This window comes from Eschrichtius robustus, chromosome 19 (assembly GCF_028021215.1).
Source record: "Eschrichtius robustus isolate mEscRob2 chromosome 19, mEscRob2.pri, whole genome shotgun sequence".
Classification (NCBI taxonomy): Eukaryota; Metazoa; Chordata; class Mammalia; order Artiodactyla; family Eschrichtiidae; genus Eschrichtius; species Eschrichtius robustus.
This window is the reverse complement of record NC_090842.1, coordinates 13,432,475-13,449,789: the sequence shown is the minus strand read 5'-3', so window position 1 is coordinate 13,449,789 and position 17,315 is coordinate 13,432,475. Positions and strand designations below refer to the sequence as shown.

The 17,315-nt window shown below is 42.0% G+C and overlaps 1 protein-coding gene across 3 annotated transcripts in view; it reads right to left on the bottom strand.

Annotated features, from left to right (window-relative positions):
• RFWD3 (ring finger and WD repeat domain 3) overlaps positions 1 to 13,622 on the bottom strand; it is a 42,205-nt gene extending 28,583 nt beyond the window's left edge. For 2 of the 3 annotated variants that reach the window (XM_068527827.1, XM_068527829.1), the window contains exons 1-3: positions 13,535 to 13,614; positions 9,653 to 10,223; positions 4,784 to 4,980 (exon numbers count right to left, since the gene is read on the bottom strand). In XM_068527827.1, coding sequence (XP_068383928.1) covers positions 4,784 to 4,980; positions 9,653 to 10,221 — 766 coding nt within the window. In that variant the 5' untranslated portion in view covers positions 10,222 to 10,223; positions 13,535 to 13,614. Of the gene's footprint in view, positions 1 to 4,783; positions 4,981 to 9,652; positions 10,224 to 13,529 lie in introns of all 3 variants that reach the window. The other variant, XM_068527828.1, reaches the window with a different exon arrangement.
• Positions 13,623 to 17,315: the final 3,693 nt, after the last annotated feature.

The window sequence follows — 17,315 nt, the reverse complement described above, 5'->3', positions numbered from 1 at the left end:
TAAACAAATGAAGTTAGAACACACCCTCTCACCATACACTAAAATAAATTCAAAATGGCTCAAAGAATTAAACAGAAAACATGACACCATAAAACTCCTAAGAAGAGATCATAGGCAAAACAAATCATACCAATGTTGTCTTAGGTCAGTCTCCCAAAGCAATAGAAATAAAAACAAAAATAAATAAATGGGACCTAATCAAACTTACAAGCTTCTGCACAGCAAAGGAAACCATAAGCAAAATGAAAAGACAACCTACAGAATGGGAGAAAATATTTGCAAAAGATGCGACCAACGTGGGCTTAATTTCCAAAATATACAAACAGCTCATACAACTCAACAACAAAAAAACAACCCAATCAAAAAATGGGCAGAAGAGGGACCTCCCTGGTGGCGCAGTGGTTAAGGATCTGCCTACCAATGCAGGGGACATGGGTTCAATCCCTGGTCTGGGAGGATCCCACATGCCACGGAGCAACAAAGCCCATGTGCCACAACTACTGGCCCACGTGCCACAACTACTGAAGCCCACACGCTTAGAGCCCATTCTCAGCAATGAGAAGCCCACGCACCGCAACTAGAGAAAGCCCACGTGCAGCAACAAAGACCCAACACAGCCAAAAATAAATAAATAAATAAATATCCTATGATAAACCATAATGGAAAAGAATATATAAAAAAAGAATATACATATATATATGTATAACTGAATCTCTTTGCTGTACAGCAGAAATTAACAAAACATTGTAAATCAACTATACTTCAATAAAAAAATAAATAAAGTGAACCTCTTATACGCAGCATTAAAAAAAAAAAAAAATTTACACTCCCACCAGTACTGTGTGAGAGGTCTGGTTGCTTTATATCCTTCCCAATACTTGATATTGTCAATCTTTTAAATTTTAGCTGTTGCAGTGGGTGCATATCAGTTACCACACTGTGGTTTTACTCTGTATTTCCCTGATGACTAATCAAGTCTCTGTATATATTTATTGGCCATTTAGCTATCTTGTTTTGGAAGTATCTTTGCAAATCTTCGGCCCATTTTTCTATAAGGTTGTAGAAGTTACTTATGTATTCTAGATATAAGCCCTTTTCTGGATATATGTATTAGGAATGTTCTCTCTAGTCAGTGGGTTGCCATTTCACTCTTTTAATGACGTCTTTTGATTAAGAGACGTTCTAAATTAAAATTCACCTGTTTTGTCACTGATTTGTTGGAGAAATCTGGTCATTGGTCCTGTGAAATGTCCTACATCCTAGATTTGACCAACTACTTCCTCAAGATATTTTTAAACTTATTTACAGAGTTGTAAAACCATTACCACAATCCAATTTTAAAACATTTCTATCACCCCCAAAATATGCATCACACCAATTTAGAATCATTCCCCATTTGTACCAGCAGCCCTTACGCAACCACTAATCTACTTTGTCTCTATAGATTTGTCTTTTCTGGACATTTTACATAAGTGGAAACAAAGCATCTATGCTGGCTTACTGTCATAATTTTTTTTAAAATTTTATGTAATTTTCTTATATTTCTTCTATATTTTGAAGTACTCCTTACTCCTAGATTTTATCACTCATGTATTCCTCTAATGCTAAACGGTTTCATTTTCCACACTAGATCTCTGACCTCTTATATCCTGGTTTATAGTATGAGGAACGAACCCAAATTTGTTTTCCAGTTGTTTTTTTTTTTTTTAAAAGAGTAACACTTTGCTTAAAAAAATTTTATTTATTTATTTACTTATAGCTGTGTTGGGTCTTCATTTCTGCGCGAGGGCTTTCTCTAGTTGCGGCGAGTGGGGGCCACTCTTCAGCGTGGTGCGCGGGCCTCTCACTGTCGCAGAGCACAAGTTCCAGATGCGCAGGCTCAGTAGTTGTGGCTCACGGGCCTAGTTGCTCCACGGCACGTGGGATCTTCCCAGACCAGGGCTCAAACCCGTGTCCCCTGCATTGGCAGGCAGATTCTCAACCACTGCACCACCAGGGAAGCCCAGCTATCCGGTTTTAACAATAATATTAATTATAAGTCTATTTTTTCCCCCACTGATATGAGATATTCCCTTTACAACATATTAGATTTTCAGATATGTATAGGCCTTTTCCTAGATGTTCCATTTGTAGAATGTCTTACATTTTAGATTTGAATGACTGCATTTTTGAGTTATCGCTCACCTTGTTCCTTTATTTCCTTCCTGTAAACTGCCTAAACTGTTTATTATATCTAGAATCTCAAGGTCATTCAGGGTTTTTATGGGGGGCAACAGTACTTGCTAGGTGGTGTGGACATTTTCTTTAAATTAATTAATTTATTAATTTATTTATTTTTGGCTGTGTTGGGTCTTTGTCGCTGCACACGGGCTTTCTCTAGTTGTGGAGAGCGGGGGCTACCCTTCGTTGTGATGCGTGGGCTTCTCATTGCGGTGGCTTCTCTTGTTGCAGAGCACGGGCTCTAGGTGTGTGGGCTTCAGTAGTTGTGGCACACGGGCTCTAGAGCGCAGGCTCAGTAGTTGTGGCGCACAGGCTTAGTTGCTCTGCAGCATGTGGGATCTTCCCGGACCAGGGATTGAACCCGTGTACCCTGCATTGGCAGGTGGATTGTTAACCACTGTGCCACCAGGGAAGCCCTGGACATTTCTGATTGCAGCACATCAAGAGGCATATGGTTTCACTTTCTGAAATGCTAAGATTGATAAATGGGTTCCGGTGGTGTCAGCCTGGTCCCTCTATTAAAAAGACTCCCACCAACCTTCCAACCTAATGGTTTTAAGAGTCACTGATGATCTTTGACTAGATACATCAATTCATTAGGAGCCACAAAATGATAATTTTTTCCCCCTATCATTCATGCTACAATTACTAGCTGGAATTTTTCTATTAAAAAGAACTTCCTTAGGGGGTGCATGGAAGGGAAGAATAGGCAGAGCATAGAGAATCTTTAGGGCACTGAAAATACTGTACATGATATTATAATGATGGATGTATGTCATTATACATTTGTCCAAACTTATAGAATGTGCAACACCAACAGTAAACCCTAAGGTAAAACCAAACACTTTGAGTGATTACAGTGTGTAACTAATGCACCATTCTGGTGAATGATGCCAATAATGGGGAGGCAATGCATGTATGTGTGGGGGAGGGAGGGGGGCAGGTGTATAAGGGAGATCTCTCTACCTTCCTTTCAGTTTTGTTGTGAACCATAAACTACTCTAAAAAAAAAGTGTTAAAAACAAACACTTAAAAGACCTTCTCCATCAACTATTTGGTTTCCTGAATACAGTTCATATAGGAAAGGCAGGATAAATGCTTAATCCTTTATTCAAGAGTTTTCAGAGCAATGAGTTAGGACTCTAATAACTTATGATGGTGATAAGTAAGGTTTTTTTTTTTTAAAAAGTGCACAATTATGAATTTATAGATTCACACAGATTTGATGTATTTCAATCTGTAATCTAAGAATACATTCATTATTCTTTTTAATGTTCAAACTGTCCCAACTTAGGCCAGTAGGATCTCTTTCAAGGTTGTGCCTGTGCCTACTGACGTAACTCTGTAAGACTCAGACGGCTTCCTTGCTTTCCAGCACAATAAAATGCCCTAGGCCCATCTTGTATACTTCCTATCACAGACCTGGAAAGCCATTTCTCCAAGCCTTGGTTCCCTTTAGTGTGAGAAGACCACAGTGTAGGGTATCAGATAGGTTTTTTGGTTTTTGGGTAAAGATTTAATTTTATTTATTTTTGGCTGCGTTGGGTCTTTGTTGCTCCGCACGGGCTTTCTCTAGTTGTGGCGACTGGGGACTACTCTTCATTGTGGTGCGCAGGCTTCTCCTTGTGGTGGCTTTCCTTGTTGCGGAGCACAGGCTCTAGCGTGTGGGCTTCAGTAGTTGTGGCTCGTGGGCTTAGTTGCTCCACAGTACGTGGGATTCTCCCAGACCAGGGATCGAACCCGTGTCCCCTGCATTGGCAGGCAGATTCTTTTTTTTTTTTTTTTTTTTATAAATTTATTTATTTTTGGCTGTGTTGGGTCTTCATTGCTGCGCATGGGCTTTCTCTAGTTGCAACGAGCGGGGGCTACTCTTCGTTGCGGTGTGCGGGCTTCTCATCGCCGTGGCTTCTCTTGTTGCGGAGCACGGGCTCTAGGCTCGCGGGCTTCAGTAGTTGTAGCACGCGGGCTCAGTAGTTGTGGCTCGCGGGCTCTAGAGCACAGGCTCAGTAGTTGTGGCACACGGGCTTAGTTGCTCCGCGGCATGTGGGATCTTCCCGGACCAGGGCTTGAACCCATGTCCCCTGCGTTGGCAGGCGGATTCTTATCCACTGCACCACCAGGGAAGTCCCCAGAGAGTTTTTTAATACAAGCATATGCTTAAGGGTCTCTGCCCATCTACTGTTAAATAAAGTTCCACTTGCACAACACGTAACATTACACTAGGACTTAAAAAGTACCGGACTAGACAGGGTGCTGAATTTATGAAGCTTTTCTTTTAAATAATCTACTTCCTTCTCAATTGTCTAAGAAAACGAAAGGGAATGTAAAATGCCATTATAAAGTGACCAACTCAATGGGTCACAAATCACATTAAATTGCAAGCCAGATCAAATCCTCTCTATATAGTTATGGCCAGTGAAAGCTCTGCACTATAAAGCATTAATCTATGACATCTGGGGTGAAAAGGGAAAGTATCAAAACACAAGTCTAGAGTTTCTAGCCTTCTGGAGTCTAAGCTTTCTGGATGTTGACCTTGTGAATCACATCTGGATAAAACACTCACCTTCTAAAACAACAGCTCCAGGTTCCTCTGCCTGGACAACTCCCTCTTCATACTCTGTGGAGCTGTCACTGTCAGAACTACCTGATACCTGCAAGTCTTCAGAAACAGGATTCCTAGTCTCTGAATCATAAGAGGTGGCTGGCGAATAAGGCTGCGTCCTGCTCACTTGAAAGTAAGCATCCAACGGTGTTCTCAACCTATATATGCAGAAAGACAACAAAATTCTTGTACAACATACCATCATCACAAGAATAACCCACAGTATTTTGGAGGTAAATCCTAGTCATTTTAACGCATCACCAGGCCATTAAATGCTGCCTTTGAACGCTGAAGTAGGAATAGAGATTCAGGCAGGTGCTGACTGGACTAGACATGCTCTTTCAACTCAAGTATTCCATTAGCCCACACTGAAGCCTGACCCCTCTGCTAAAAGCTAATCCTACTTTACTGGCATTTCTTTTGTCAATACCTTTTAAAGGCATGACTCATTAATATAAAGGAAGAAAGGGAGGGAGGGAGGGAGGGCTGACTCAGCAATTTGTCTGCTGATATCAGGGGGTTGAAAAGAGAGTGGGCAAGACAAAAAAGGGCCCTATTGATCAAATATGGCCTCATGGGATTCTGCTGCTGCAGCTACTAAGACCAAGGTCTTTTGAAGGTATGAAGCCTGGCTATGGTCATCATTGTCTCACCTCTTATTTTAAGCCACTTTTCAAGTCAAAAACGTCAAAGAAGGACAAAAGTTCTCTCTTTTGCCTGCTCAAACCTGCTGTTGAGCTCTCTAGTGATTTTTTTCCATTTACTGTGTCAACTCCAGTAGTTCTATTTTGTACAGTTTATAACTTCAGTCTCTTTATTGATATTGTCTATTTTGTTGTTTTATACTTTGCTTTAGTTCTTTGAATATATTTAAATAGCAGATTTAAAGTTGGTCTAGTAAGTCCAACATCTTGGCTTCTTCATGTACAGTTTCTATTTTTTCTTCCTGTGTATTGGTTATACTTTCTTTACATGTCTTATTTTTTCTTGAAAACTGGACGTTTCAAATAATATAATGTGGTAACTCTGGAAATGAGATTTCACCCATTCCCAGGGTTTGTTGTTGTTGCTATTTCTTATAGCTATTACTATTGGTTTAGTGACTTTTCTGAAGTAATTCTATAAAGTTTGCATTCTTTGTTGTGTGTGGCCACTGAAGTTTCTGTTTGGTTAGCCTGGTGTTCAGTTCATGACTAGATAGAGATTTCCTTAAACACTTGGAATCAGTATCTACCTCCCAGTCTTTGCTGAGGGACTTGATGTGTGTGTTGGGACACGTCATCAATAATCAGCCAGGCAGGTGACAACTCTGCCTTAGCCTTCATTTCCTGCTTACGCAGAGCCTCAAGGTCAGCCAGAGTTGAGAGCTTAGTGCCTTCCTAGGTCTTTCCTGATTGTGGGCCCAGCTGCACACAGCCCTGGGCATGTATGTGGCCTTCTAGATTCCCAGGAATATGTCAGAACTTTTCAAAACCCCATAGGAAGATCTCATTCTCCACCTTTTCCTTTTAAGCTTTTTGGTTAGTCTAATGTTTGCCCCAATGGTCATCCACTGCCACAGGCAGACCCTGGGGAAAAGGCTTTAGAATTTTCGAACTGGACAAGCCAGGGATTGCCTTTCAAGTGGGATCTTCCAGGAAACCAACAAACAGGTCAAAGAAAGAGAATTCTCTGGGGATGAGGCTTTGAAGGACCTCCAATTCCATTCTACTCTCTCTAGTTGCTTCCAGGCTGCTGCCTTTTCATTGTGATTGCAGGCATTTAGTTTTCAAGACTACTATGGAGGGACTTCATAGTAAGTCCCTCCATAGTAGTGGTTAAGAATCAGCCTTCTAATGCAGGGAGCATGGGTTCGATCCCTGGTCGGGGAACTAAGATCCCACATGCTGTGGGGCAACGAAGCCCGCGTGCCGCAATGAAAGATCCCACATGCTGCAACTAAGACCCGATGCAGCCAAATAAATAAATAAATATTAAAAAAAAAAAAAAAAAGACTACTATGAAGCTGAAGAGAGGGATGGGAATAGGGAATGCCACAAAGCTCACAGTTCTTACTGAGATTCAGCTGGTTTTCTTTATGAATCACTCACTGAATTGCTACAAGTATTTGGTTAATTTCCAGAGTACTGAAAAAGTTGATTTTGATAAATGTTGCCAGTTGTTTCAATGATTTTATGGAGAGAATTTTCTGAGGTCCTTACTCTGCCGTTTTCACTGATGTCACTCAGGTTTCCTTTTCAAAAAAAATGCTAACCAAGCTTACAAACTTATTTTATGAACTGTGCATGAACAGCAGCTATAGCTACTCATGAGAATAAGAATGTAAGAACAGTATTTCCTAAGAACATTTTAACCAAATGAAATACATAATAAAGTTAGGCTATTACATGCATATCAATAGCATTCTGCATAGAAACCAGTAAAAAATTAAGTGATTGACTATTTTTTAAGAAATCACTCATCAATATTGCTTTTACATAGCAAACTAGGCATTTCCAAGGTCAGGTGGGGACATATGAAAGAGAAACTATGAAGAGCAACTGGGAGGCAGTGCTAGGAGTACAGTCTTGGAACCCAAGAAATTCTCCTTTTTTCCTGCACTTATCATCTCTGCATTAAATAACAGTATAGTAAGTTCTTGCCCCTTGCTTACCCTCTGTAGTCCTAGATTCCATAAGCTCCAAGAGAAAAGGTACCCTGATCTGTCCTGTTCACCAATGTATCTCCAAGGCAAAAGTTCAGTCCCACATAGTGGAGTGTTACAAGTATTTGATGAATACGTGATGATGCTGGCTGTCAGAATCAAGCAGCCTCACACAGAGAAACGGGAGAGGAGTTTGTGACCTTGGCTGAGAAGTAGTTGGGGAAAAATATCCCACTATGCAGGTTTCCCCAATTTTGGCTTCTTGGTGGAGTCTGAGGCAAAAGCTGCTCACCTTGGCCCAGGCTCTCAGCACCTGGCCCAGGAATGGTCTGTCAGGTGAGTAGTGCCAAACACCATAATGAGAAACTCACCTCAAGAAATTCAGAAGGTATAAGCAATGAGTCCTGGAAAAGCTCAGACTTTTATGTGAATTTGGTGTGGAATTTGTTTACAACACAATTTAAAGGAAAAAAATTTTAACGCCACATTTATCTGGCTCCAGAATCCATGTTCTCTCCACTGAACTGCATAATCCCTCGCCTTTAAGGTTTATTCTCTTTGTGGAGACAAACATATGACCGTCAGTCAAATGGCTTCACTGGCATCAGTTAACATCTAAATTCTGTAGCTCAGTCCCTGAGCAGAGATTCCACACACATCAAGCTATTTTCTGATGAGAGTCTGGCTTCTGTGTGGCAGCATCCCCTAGGAGAGTCATGCTGACCATATGCCAACAAGAGAATTTGGTCTCTGTGGTGTTTCTAATTTTCTCTGTAAATCGGCACCTGGTTTATAAGTGTCACTCTCCCGCGAACTGGTTAACACAAAAGTCCCCAACCAAGAGCAATCTCCACTCCCGCCTGCTCATGAGTGGATGAACAACCAAGCGTGAGGACTGCTGCAAGAGGCCTCTTGACAGTTCTTGGGGACACCACTCTCAACTCGCAGCCCCCTTACTTCAGCAGGGTCCCCAAATTGCACTACACGGTACCTTCACCTATGACACAAATGTATGAAATCCTACTTTGCTTTCAAAATCCGAGTAAACGGCATCTTAAAATAACAGAGTGGCATGCATTTGCAACTCTTGTCAACACAGAACTGGGCACCTCTCACCCCTGATGGATCACATCCAGCAGTGACCAGGCATTACAGAGACTGAAGCCACAGTAATAGCAGGCCCTGATACAGTAATCAGCAGGATCCATGGAAAAGGATGCTGAAATCCAGAATCAGAAGGTACAGTCCAGTTCCAGAGTTATCCCAGTCAAAACACAAATCACCCCATCATCTTCCTCATTTGTAAAACATAAGTAATAGACGGCCCAGCTACCACTTTTTATTGTCACCTCATTATTTTCAGTGTTAGAAAACAAATAGGTCTGACTGAAGCCAGCTCTAACCTCCTCCGTGCTGTCTCTATGAGACCCTGAACAAACCACTCTCTCAGGGTCCAAGTTTCCTTCATATTTAAAATGAAAGGGTTGAATTCAATCTCTTTCAACATTATGAAGGTACTTAGAAGCCCAAATGTGAAACAAAGTATTTCAAAAAAAGCTGGAGGAAGTTAAAAAACAGGTAAGGCATAGACAATTGTTATTCTTCTTAATAACTCTGTCACAAAGACTTGACAGCTAAGCCCTTCAAGAGGCAAATTCAAACCAAAACCTATGGAAGAAAATTATTTTTAACTCTACAACACAGTATCAGGTGAGGAGGGCTAGAATGTTTCTCACTTAGTCAGATAAGCTCTAAATTAATTCACACTCTACTTTTCACAAGGCTTCTCTAAATCCAGCCTGCCCATCTTCTGAAATCTACTGCACCACTAAGTGGAGAACAATGAAACTTGGGCGAGTGGAGTAGCCTTGAAAGTTAAATATTTTTTTAATGTACAAGAGACAAACGATCTAAAGAAAAGCCAGCCTCTACAGAAAACGCTGCCAACAAACTACCACCGAGTTTTCAAAACATATCAGTGTAACTTATCCCCTCCATTACTTTGTGAAGTAAATAAGGCAAGCACTTTTATTTTCATCTGACTTATGAGGTAATGGGGGTTCAGAAAGGTCACCTGACTTGCCAAGTCACAATGCCAATTCTTGGCAGCACTGGGGCTACGATCAGGGCCTAAGGTTCATAATTCCCAATCTGGCACTAATCCTACTGTTTATACATATATTTACCTGGCATTGTTTGTCCTGTGAGACCCTCCAGCTCTTGCCCTCTGTGAAGCAGAACTCCTCCTCCTCCTAGTTCTCACTGGCCCCACCCTGTGTTCCAAAGTTGGTCTCAGGATTTCCAGCATGCCATGAAGTCTCCGCAGCCCATTGATGAAGCCGTTCGTTGAATCCAATGAAGATACTTGGGCAGTGTGGTTAGCACCAGATTCCTGCCTACGTTCCTCTGAAACTCCTGGATTGATGTTCTCCACAGTCTCTTCTCCTGGGAGCTCCTCTGTCACATCAATGGACACCTGTGGAGCAGGCTGAAGCAGGGGCAGTCCCTCTTGGCTGCTGACCACTTCATCAGGAGAGGGCTGGAGCAGGGGTGGTCCCCCTTGGCTGCTGACCACTGCAGCAGGTGCAGGCTCAAACAGGGGTGGTCCTTCCTGGCTGCTGACCACCTCAGTATGAGAAGGCTGGAGCAGGGGTGGTCCCCCTTGGCCACTGACCACTTCAGGAGGAGCAGGCTGTTGTGCAGCACCATGATCTAACTGCACCTGAAGATCATATTTCACTGCTTCATGAGCCATCACTGAGAAAACAATATTTGTAAGTATTAGTAAAATATATCAGCTATAAGACATGTTTTATCTAATCATATCTGTTCTTTAATATTTCTGTTTAAGATCATTCTTGGCAAAACTGGGAAACTTAAAGAGATGATTTTGTTCGATTTTTTTTTTTCCAAAATAAGTACTTATAACCAGTTTTCCTGTTTGCCCTTTGAAAACATGAAGTCATGTGATCACAGCACTATCCTTTAAAATAGATCTAGGGACTTCCCTGGTGGCACAGTGGTTAAGAATACGCCTGCTAACGCAGGAGACACAGGTTTGATCCCCGGTCCAGGAAGATCCCACATGCTGCAGAGCAACTAAGCCCATGCGCCACAACTACTGAGTCTGTGCTCTAGAGGCCGCAAGCCACAAGGACTGAAGCCCGTGTGCTGCAACTACTGAAGCCCATGCGCTCTAGGGACCACATGCTGCAACTACTGAAGCCCACGTGCCTAGAGCCCGTGCTCTGCAACAAGAGAAGCCGCCATGATGAGAAGCCCGTGCACCGCAACCAAGAGTAGACCCCGCTCGTTGCAACTAGAGAAAAGCCCGCGCACAGGATAAATAAATAAAAAATTAATTAATTAATTTTAAAAATAGATCGATAAACTAAGAGGACTGAACTACTGAAAGTAGTGGATCCACAAGTACAAGGCAAAGAGAGTATGAGACACACAAATCAGTTTTTCGGACTGATAACTGGTAGGACTGTGTGCTGTTAAGAAGCAAGCTAATTTCCACTGAGGGGACTGTAAAAACCACGTACCAAAGAAGACAGCATTGTAAGACGGAGATGGAAAGGCTGTGAAAGTAGTTAATCTGTCCCTCAGGCAAACAATCAAAAAACCCCTCCCCCTATGCTGCAGACAACTGGAGGTTTGAACCAGACAGACTTAAGACCAGCAGTGAAAACAAAGAGTTAAGTGAAAGTCTACAAACTTTCACAAGTGTGAGACACTTCCAACCCTTCTCCCCGGCTGCACAAATCCAGAACGCAATATTCTGGTTTACATACATTCTCTATGCCTCAAGGCAGGAGATTACAGGATTGTTCCCTAGAGAAAACCAGCTCAAGAGGAAAGATCTATAAATACTGACAGCTCTGACCCTCAAGAAAATGGCTGGGTCTCTGCCCGTACATCTAACAGTAAAAGTCCATTGGTTGGTAAGGTTCAGTCGTTCATACAGAGCTTCCAATCAGTTTTCTGGGGGTCTCTCCTCAAAATGAACAAATAGCCAAAGAACAACTGACATTCAAGAAAAGCCTCCAACATGAGAAAGAGACCAAAGCAGACAAAGAGAAGAAACTCGGAGAAAAGAAAGGAATACAATGCAAGAAACAGAAATAAGTAAATAAAGAAAGAAACAAATCCAAACTTAAAAGAATGCCAAGGGAAAAAAGATTAAATCAGAAAACAAGAAAGAGCTCTTAGAAAAGAAAATTTACAGCCAAAGTAAATGCTTTAATAGAAGGACTGGAAGATAAACCTGAGTAACTCTTTCAGAAAACAAAAGACAGTTAAAAAATAATAATAATATTAAAAGCTCAAGCTAGAATACTTGATTAACTGAAGTACAAGAATGAGAGAACGGGCTTCCCTGGTGGCACAGTGGTTGAGAGTCTGCCTGCCAATGCAGGGGACACAGGTTCGAGCCCTGGTCTGGGAAGATCCCACATGCCGCGGAGCAGCTAGGCCCGTGAGCCACAACTACTGAGCCTGCGCGTCTGGAGCCTGTGCTCCGCAATAAGAGAGGCCGCGATAGTGAGAGGCCCGCGCACCGCGATGAAGAGTGCCCCCCACTTGCCACAACTAGAGAAAGCCCTCGCACAGAAACGAAGACCCAACACAGCCATAAAAATAAATTAATTAATTAATTAAAAAAAAAAAAAAAAAAGAATGAGAGAACTCAAAATGGAGAAGAAAGTGAAACAAAACCTCTGGTCAAGATGTAACCATAAACTCTCTTCTAAGAACCCCAACACGGTAAATTTCCTCAAAAATTATATCAGTTACAGAACAACCTCCATTATTAATTCCAATTTTAGGACACTTATAAAATATGCAAAACCACACTACTATATGGATTTATAGATATAAGATAGTATAAAACAAGCCCAGGCATGAAAAATACCAAATTCAGGAGAGGAAGGGTGCAGAGGTACACATGAGGCTTTGAATATAGAATTTTTTTTTAAGGGAAAAAAAAAAAAGAATTCTATCAAAAAGTCAAAGCCAAGATTTGCTAGATCTGGGTGGTGAATGCACGGGTCTTTTAAAAATTATTCTGTGCACTTCTCAGTATGGTTAAATATTAAAAAGTGAAATTTCTTCCCATCATATGCCAGATCTGATTAGAGAAAAACCAGTTCTGATAAGACGTGAAAGGCCCAGAGCCGAATCCAAACCTGATTCATCGGTGTATCCTACACAGCAAAAAGTACAGAGCAGATGCTAAATATTTAATTACCCACCGTCCACCTAAAAACACAAAACCAACCAAAAATCCCCCAACAACTAAGAACATATTAGCACCCGATATTGACAGAGAGAGACAGGAGAGATACAGAACATGTTCATCCCGGCAGAAAGTTCTCTAACCAGCGTCATCCTGGAGCAAAGCTTCCCAATCAACGTGGGGAAACACAAATCCCTCCTGGCCTGGGGCTGAGCAGCGGTGCGTCGGCTGCAACCCCCGCTCACCCAGGCCGTGAGCAGCCTGGTCCTAGGCCTCCCGTAATCTTTCCAAGCTTTGTCACTCAGATTTCAACCAAAGTCCGCTCCAGGCGGGATGATGGCTCCCAGTTAAAAGAATAAGAGGCGCCGGCGGGGAGTCGTGCCGACCTGGGTTCAAATCCCTGCTGTCACATCCTACCTCTGGGACCTTAGGAGGTTCCCTATTCGACTTGCTCCTCTGTAAAATGGGGATAATAAAAGTGTTTACGTCACAGTGTTGCTGTGAGGTAAAGTTGGATAGAATAGGTCCTTCGTTCAACTTGAAAGTGATGCAAGTAGAGGGCGCTCCACGGGACGGCAGTTATTTGCAGATGATGAGTCTGAGGCTCGGCTGCCTGGAGAGCAACCCGGGACCTTTGACTCCGGCCCCGCGGCGAAGTCGGCTCCTTCCGGGATCCCCGATGTTCCTGCCTTCCCCGCCCCCACCCTCACCAGCAACCCCGCAGCCCATCTCGTGGGGCGTCCCGGGGCCCCGCGTCCATGGACCCAGCCCGGGAAGTCATCCCGGAGCAGAGGCCCAAGGTCTGGGAAGAGGCAAGCACCCACCTCACCTGAAGCCGGAAAGACGCGGTCAGACTCGCGGGACCGCCGCAGCAACTGCCGTCTCCTAAGGAAACCTCTCGCCGGACTGGCGCCAACACCCACTTCCGGAGCAGCTCAATCCGCCAGCCCGAGTTGCGGGCTCGGCCTGCTCCTATTGGGCAGCAGTCCCAGTCGGCGGCCAATACCCTCTCTTCTTCTTTCTTTGGTCGCCCCTGGCTGAAACAGCGGCGCTCTCACTGGCTGATCCTTCGTAAACGGACTAGGCGGGACCACGCTCGAGGAGGCCTAGTACAATTGGTAGAAACCTACGTCCGTCAACTCTCGCCCGCAGAGAAAAGCGGAAGAAGGGTTTTACCGCTCTTTATTTGAACTTTGTGGCGGGAGAAAGTCGTAAGGGAAGCATTTCTTGGTCCATTTTGAAAAGATGAAAATATTAAAACTGTGCCTCATGCTATTTCTCCCTAAGTCTTTGGTGAAGGAGATGTCTTTATCCAAAGGCTGGTAGCTAATCCAATAATTTCAAAATGTTGCCCGCAGTATCCCGGCGCCTATAAAGAAGAGTGGGACAATCCTGTTCGTATATTGTACATCCTCCAGTGGGTTGAAGAGCTCATGCAAAAGAACTTACCTACACGGTCTCTTCAATCCCAAACCATTGCAACAAATTGCCTGCTACCAAACTACCGTCACATCACTTGACAGCAAACATTTTTCAAGCATTTCCCTGAAAGAGGAAATCTCACCTTTAGGAGGAAGACCTAAAAATCTGAACCTCAGGCACAGACTGCACACTGCCAAATTTCATTTACTCAGCTTCCAATTCTGAGTGGAACTAGTAGCAGAGGAGAGTGTAAACAACTGAAAGCCATGGATTATCCAAATAATTGACTTTTCAATATTTTCCTCCTACAAACCTGTCACTAAAGTGAACATTAGCATTTGTACTTTTTTTTTTTCCTTTTCCTGCCCCTAAGGGAGCTTCTACTGAGCTATAGCAAGGTTAATATGAGGAAAAGGAATGTTATTTTGTAAACAAATACATATATTATGGCGTAGAATGAAAAACATTTTGAGTGATTCTCACTGTTATATAAGTAACTGCATGTCCAATGCAGAAAATTTAGACAATACATAGAAGCAAAAAAGAAAAATTGTCTCCAGAGAAGTCATTAGTTACTTTGTTTAAAATCGTCATCTATCTAAATGTGTATATTTACATATAGATGGAATTGTGTTTTAATCTCAAAATTTATCTTGAATTGCTTTCCTTGTCAATGAATACATAGGCACATCATCAAACACTGAGTGATTCTTTGAAAATTAAAAAAAAATTAATAGGTAATATCACATGGCAAAAAAAATTTGGACAACACAGAGGGCTGCTTAGTGAAAATAATACAGAATGTTTCTAAAAGGTTCTGAGAGTATATTCATTCATGATCCACCTAATGGCCATGTTTACTAATTAGAAGAGAAAGAGAATAAACACACAAGCCAGAAGGTTATAGTCTTGTCTCCAACTTCCAAAAGTTTTATATAGTTAGAGGAGAAAGGTATTGGCTGTATTTCATTTTAAGGGTGAAATTCCCATTTACAACTTTATGGGTGATTACTTAAACACCAACCCCCCGTTGGCTCATTTGTAAAAAGACTGAAAAAAAAATGCACTAAGCGCCACTTCATAGAAGAGTTGTTTAGATGGATGTCTTTTATTTTTCCTCCACCAAAAGACATAACTAATGGGTTCCCCTAAACTACATGATAGTAACTACTTTTATGGACCTGAACGTATAATTTAAATGAAAAATTTGAAATAACTGTCAAGGTTAAAATATGCCAAAGAAAGTTTACACTTGTGGTAAGCCTCATCCCCAGGATCTGGGGAAAGCCATGAATTTCCCTCTACCATTAGCAGTACCTTCATTCATTCATTTTCTAGTTCATTCGGTCAACAAATATTGATACTTTCTTCAACAACTACTTAAATCCTGGCTCTGGTCTATATGGTATGGATATGGTATATAAGACAGAGAGGACTCTTGACCTAATGGAACTTACATTCTACTAAGTGGGGTATAAACCAATAAACAAGAATAAAGTAGGTAATTTCATATAGTAAATATCATAAAAGCAGTAAAACAGAGGGACATGAATGGAAAGTGCTTAGGAGAACTTCTTTCAATTGAAGGTTCAAGAAAGGACTCTCTGAGGTGTTGATATTAGAGCTGAGACCTGAAAACCTCAGAGGAAAACTTTGAGAAATGGTGTATGGTCTATAATTGACCATAATAAAAAATAGAGTAAGGTAAGTGCTGTGATGGGCATGGTAGTGCTCCAAATAATGTGACTGGATAGGGCTTCAGGACACCTGGGTCTGCCTCTACTCCCCCAATCATCACTAATATTTTACATGAGGTGCTGCCCGTTTTTGGACCTAATTTTTTGCATGACAAAATGAGATAGCTGGACCAAAATGAAGAGTTGTCCCTGTTTGAAGTGCAGCAAATCTAGAAGACCACAAAATGCTGCAGAAGTTCAAAGCAGGATGGGGGGAAAAATGATCTCCTCTGCCAGATATTAACAGACAGAACCATGCTGGTCTGAAGTCCCTCTGCATCAGCTTTTTGGAATGCTATGGGAATTGATATGTGGACAGGTTACTATTGATATGTACTGGGAATTTATTCTCAATGTCACCACCATTCTCCTAACACAGCATGAGATCCCAGGAAGTAGCCTTGTAGGCAGGAGTAGATGCAGGTTTCATGGGCCTGAAGCTTATACAATGTGGAGGAACCTCTTAAAGTATACAAAATTAAAAGTATAAAATTACTTCCAGTAAAGGCCAGCTATCTCCTGTTAAGCAAATCCTTTAACAGACAATAACTAAAAGCTCTTGACAAATTTTTTTTTCTTTTTTTTTTTTTGGCCATGCCGTGTGGCATGCAGGATCTTAGTTCCCTGACTTGGGATTGAACCTGCACCCGCTGCAGTGGAAGTGTGGAGTCTTAACCACCGGACTGCCAGGGAAGTCCCCGGACAAAATATTTTTTAAAAAAACAGCTACCTGAAGGCACTGGAAAGCAGCTAAAGGCAGGCAGAAACTAGAGGGGTCTATATGGAAGAAAGAGATGGCACTAGGTGAGCCTCCCATTTTTTTTTTTTATGGCTTTTAGCTTGAGGGTAGGACCCCATTGGCACCATTTGCAGTGGCTAAAACTTGGAGAGAAACTCTCAGTCTAATTTGGTTGAAAATCACAGGACAAAGTTTGGAGTGACCATAGTAGTTAGAAAGTGAGAGAGAAAATCTAGGAAAGGAGAAAACCAGAGAGGAGAAGCCCCAATTCTGTATATGATCTCTACCCAAATCTCTATCTTACCTCTGAGTTAGGCATGTGTGGAGCGACTTCAAGCAGCGGCTAAGCCTAAAATACTGAACAGAGATTTCAGATATAACCAAGTAAAGGGGAGACATAGTTTGGAATTTAAGTCCAGCCAAATTAATTGCCTGTTAAAAAAAATACTCTCTGAAGAACTATGACAGAATCTATACTCTCTACAACTATCAATAAAAATGTCCAAGAAATATCCCAAATTACTGGAGGTATGAAAAAACATGAGGATAATCTATAATCAAGAGAAAAGTCAATCGGTGGGGACTAACCCCAAAATGACCTAAATGTTGGATTTAGCAGACAGGGGTTTTAAAGCAGCTATTGTAACCACTGTCAAGGATGTAAAAGAAAACATGCTTATAATGGAGGAACACGAAAGAAATCTCAGCAGAGA